Source organism: Mercenaria mercenaria, chromosome 11 (genome assembly GCF_021730395.1).
Source record: "Mercenaria mercenaria strain notata chromosome 11, MADL_Memer_1, whole genome shotgun sequence".
Classification (NCBI taxonomy): domain Eukaryota; kingdom Metazoa; phylum Mollusca; class Bivalvia; order Venerida; family Veneridae; genus Mercenaria; species Mercenaria mercenaria.
The window spans coordinates 13,061,500-13,065,652 of record NC_069371.1 but is presented as its reverse complement, the minus strand read 5'-3'; the positions used below and the strand labels follow the sequence as shown (position 1 = coordinate 13,065,652).

Genomic DNA, 4,153 nt, shown 5'->3' with positions numbered 1-4,153 from the left:
TCAGGCCACATTGCAAACGTACAGTTTAAATGTAATGTACGAATTTCATTTTCAGCAAGCACATAAAGTAAATATTCTTTTCAAACAAAAATGTATGTAAACACAATTCATCTTGTAAGTACATAGAACAAATAGCTAAATGGTTCACATATGCATGAGTCATCGCTCAAATTGTTATCGATCAAGTACAGAAACATAACTTTGTTATCGAAGAAGATTTCACACGCCCTTTAATAGTTATCAGATGCAGTGTGTTTTATAATTTCAGCTTTGATTGTGAGATACTTAACCAAGCGATTTATAGGAGACTACAACTCGGAACTTGGTAAGTAAACACCTCTCTCTCTCTCTCCCTCCCTCCCCCTCTCTCTCATGTCTATTGACAATATTTTTAAAAATGTCGAAACAGAATAAACAAAGACAGACGCATCCAAAAATAGCAAAGAAGTATCAAACATCAGTTTTATATGTACTTATTCCTCTACGTAGTAATGTTTTATTCTTTCCTTGTTTCAGAAATACTATACAGTCATTGTACAGTTATAGATGGTAAACACGTGACGTTACACATCATTGACACACTTGGACAGGTAATACTTTTTTTAAAGAAAGAATCGTTTGGAACAATGCCACTGCAAAGCAAAGCATAGCAGCAATGTGTATGCATAAACAAAACAACTACCATTGGGTATACTTATGATCGGTTGTGTGCCTTGATATGGAAAATAATATTTGGAAGAAGCAGCCTGATATTGAAATTAGGTTTGCAACAAACAGAATTTATGATTGAGTAAAGTGCATCAACATATATTGGCATAAATGACATGAAGCTGTTAAGATAACTTGGGCATGTTCCTAAAGCAAAAAATAATAATAATAATAATAAAAACAAATAAACATGTGTGGTTCAGGGAACAGTTAGGAGGGCAGGTAAGGATGTTTTTTACATAATCTCATTTTGATATGTGCTGCTTAACTTGCTTAACTAAAAGATTGTACTCTGACAATGCTGAGAACACAATTACTGATTTGTTTGTTTAATTAATGTAACTCATTTTGATAAGACTGTCGTCTAAGTCTGAAGCTGCACCTTAGATTATTTATCAAACTTGCATTCACACTTGTTGTAGCTTTTGATAATGATAGTAATGCTATTAGAATTAAATAAGAAATAATGGTGAATCAGATTGTCCTGATACTCTGAATCCATCTTGATTATCATAATTACATAAGCTGTTTCTCCTCTTAGTTACATTAAATCGTCTACATTTAATTTTCATTGAATAGAAACAGTGTTATTCTATTTGCGGTCCTTTGGAATCACGAAGTCTATTTAGTGTATCCGTGTAATAGAATGTTAGAGGGACATTCAGTGACTGTTCACGAACCGAATCTGCCATTCTTTATGCTTATACTCTATATATATTCTGACATTCATTCAGTCAAGTAAGGTCCATAAACCATCTGGCGCTGACAGTGTCCATTTTTGCTGACAATTGCCTTTTGTAATATACTATCCAAATCTATAAACACTTGCAAATTCACACACGTTTTAAAAAGTTCTCGTTTTTTCTTTTTTTAAAATATTAGATTGGCTGATTGTTGTTACTGCACGCACTTCAACTGAAACCGTTTATATTCAATAGTTCGCACAATATGGAACATTATATCTGTATTTATATAAATTGTATCTCCTGTAGAAGGTTTCATATTCAAACAAGTAAATATTTTGTGACTTTTTACTTTAGTGGTACATGTATATGGAGACGAAGCAAAGAAACTGAAAACAAGTCTTAAACATTATTGAAATGCAGGTAGCAAACTCCTTTAACCCTGAGCTAAAAGTATTGTAGTGTTAAATGTTGGTTTGTTAATAGTCTGTTCTCAAATATTTAAGGTTAAGAAAGAAGACGTTAGTGAAGAACAGGTTAAATGGGCAGATTGTGTTGTAATCGTTTACGCTATCGTCGACAGAAACAGTTTTGACATAGCTCGAAGCATAGCGGAACATATTCAGATAATGCGAGAAGACAATCAAGTACCAATCGGCATCGTGGCTAATAAATCCGATCTCATTGACAGGAAGGAAGTGTCGGATACAGATCTTTCAAGAACATGTGCTGAATTCAACTTGTTATACTTTGAAACTTCGGCAAGTGAAGCGAGGGCAAGTGTTTTAGAGGTTTTTACAGTTTTAGCACGCCAAGTAAGAATGATTATGAAAAAGCGGGAAAAATTGACTCGATTTATGTCGAATCCTGCAGTTGCTGCTAAATTACAAATCCAACAATCTCTTAGAAGTCTCGCGGAGAAAACCTGGCGATCTAGAACGTCTACATTATAGCCCGTGAAACTCATGTGATAAAGTGTTTTGTTATTGATGGTCATATCTGATAATGAGTGAATCAATATTTCTTCTATAGATGAAATTTGTACATGATAAAATGTAATTTAATTAAATTCTATATTTATGTAATAATCGTCTTTCATCATAAAGCATTATTTTGTGATATATTTCAATCTTGCTTCTGAGGTTTTGATCACCGCTATCAAAATGTCTTCATTTGTGGCATCGGGGTTCATAAAGTGTATGGAGGACAACAAAATGAACATTAAGGGAGCATCTTCAAAGAATATTATTACATTATGATTCGAGATAAAATCGTAAATGAGTAAAGACTGAGCGTAAACATGGTGTATTCCATGGGAACTCAGACACGATATTGTATAATAGTTACCCTGCTTAATAATTTTTTGTTTCAGAAAATATTGCTGTACGAAAATTATTAGTATTTTACAGATATTCGTTTTCGCATTATCTCTAGGCGTCGGTTTCTGAGTTCTTAAATGTACCACACAACGGTCCAAATGGTGCAGAAAGTGACCAGAAATAAGCTATTTAGTTATCTTTACTACACGTGAAGTTGTTAGCTCGACTGTTAAAATGTCCAAGCATCAGAACTATGAACCGTGGTGAATCACACAATAAATTACAAGAAGGCATCGTTTATTTTCAAAAATACTCATTGAATTATTATAATAAATATTATGCTGAACGTTATTCATCCAATTAGTAATTACCTTGGCGTCATGCGGCAACTGGACGTCATAATTGACGTCACATGATCAACAATTAGGTAAAATTTGTCGTCTTATCGGTAAAATTATCCCCCTTGAAATCACCTGGCAGTGCGATATCGATTTTTATCTGGTTGATATTTTCCAATAGAAACAAAGAAGGAAAAAAAGTTTGAACAAATATTGTTTTAATTAGAATGAACACACAATATTTATTATCCTATTGAAGTGTTCGTCATTCTTTTCTCTTTACAAAGATATAAAAATTATTTATCTAAAATGAAGAATTAATGCTTCCCTTGGCGATTAAAAAACATCACTATCAGTCTCTGTTTACGGCATATAGTTACTGTATAAAATAAGCAAAAACCTGTGATACGTATCTTATTCTTTTCCCTGTAGCCACTTTATTCATATATTGAGAATATTTATTATCCTATTGAAGTATTCTACAGACAATAAACTTTTTATATATGTTTTTATTTTGAAATTATTTTAATGTCTTCTTGCTTCCCTAGACGTTTAAAAGTTGGTGATTTTTGTATTATTTCTTTATTTGCCGTGTCCGTGGTATTTCCGGACGCGTGCGGAAACGCACGAACCCGCCCGAAGTTTAGCTGCCGATGATGCAGAAAATATTATTGTTACAACATAGTATTAAGTGATAATAATAGTGCGGGAATAATTTCAGTTATATTAAGGCGAACCATAGTTTTTGGGAATTACTAGCTTTCCGTAAAATAATAATGTTACAGAGAAAGATGCTGACTTTTCATGTTAATAAATAAAAAAAAAAAAAAAGACATGATGCACGTTGCAACTATATATATTTCTTTCTAAACCACTGTCTCGTATTTTAAAGATTCGTTTAATTATACTTATACCCCTTAGTTTAAGTTTTAACCATAAATATGTTATAAAGAATTTATATAATGCAACATTTGAGTAAATTGTTTTCGGAGCCTCTGAAACAGCCATATTAAAGCGCTTTTCGATAGTTGTTTATTACCAATTAACAGCTTTTTGCAAGTTTATTGCTTATCAACACCTTTTTATTAGGGGATTAGGGACGATC

General features: G+C 32.6%; 1 protein-coding gene across 1 annotated transcript; it reads left to right on the top strand.

Annotated features, from left to right (window-relative positions):
• The first annotated feature begins 246 nt into the window (after window positions 1–246).
• Window positions 247–2,567, top strand: LOC128546852 (ras-related protein Ral-A-like). Its single transcript, XM_053518246.1, has 3 exons — window positions 247–325; window positions 517–590; window positions 1,898–2,567. Exon 3 carries the CDS (start codon window positions 2,021–2,023, stop codon window positions 2,342–2,344), a length of 324 nt encoding a protein of 107 aa, XP_053374221.1. The 5' UTR covers window positions 247–325; window positions 517–590; window positions 1,898–2,020; the 3' UTR covers window positions 2,345–2,567.
• The last annotated feature ends 1,586 nt before the right edge of the window (window positions 2,568–4,153 follow it).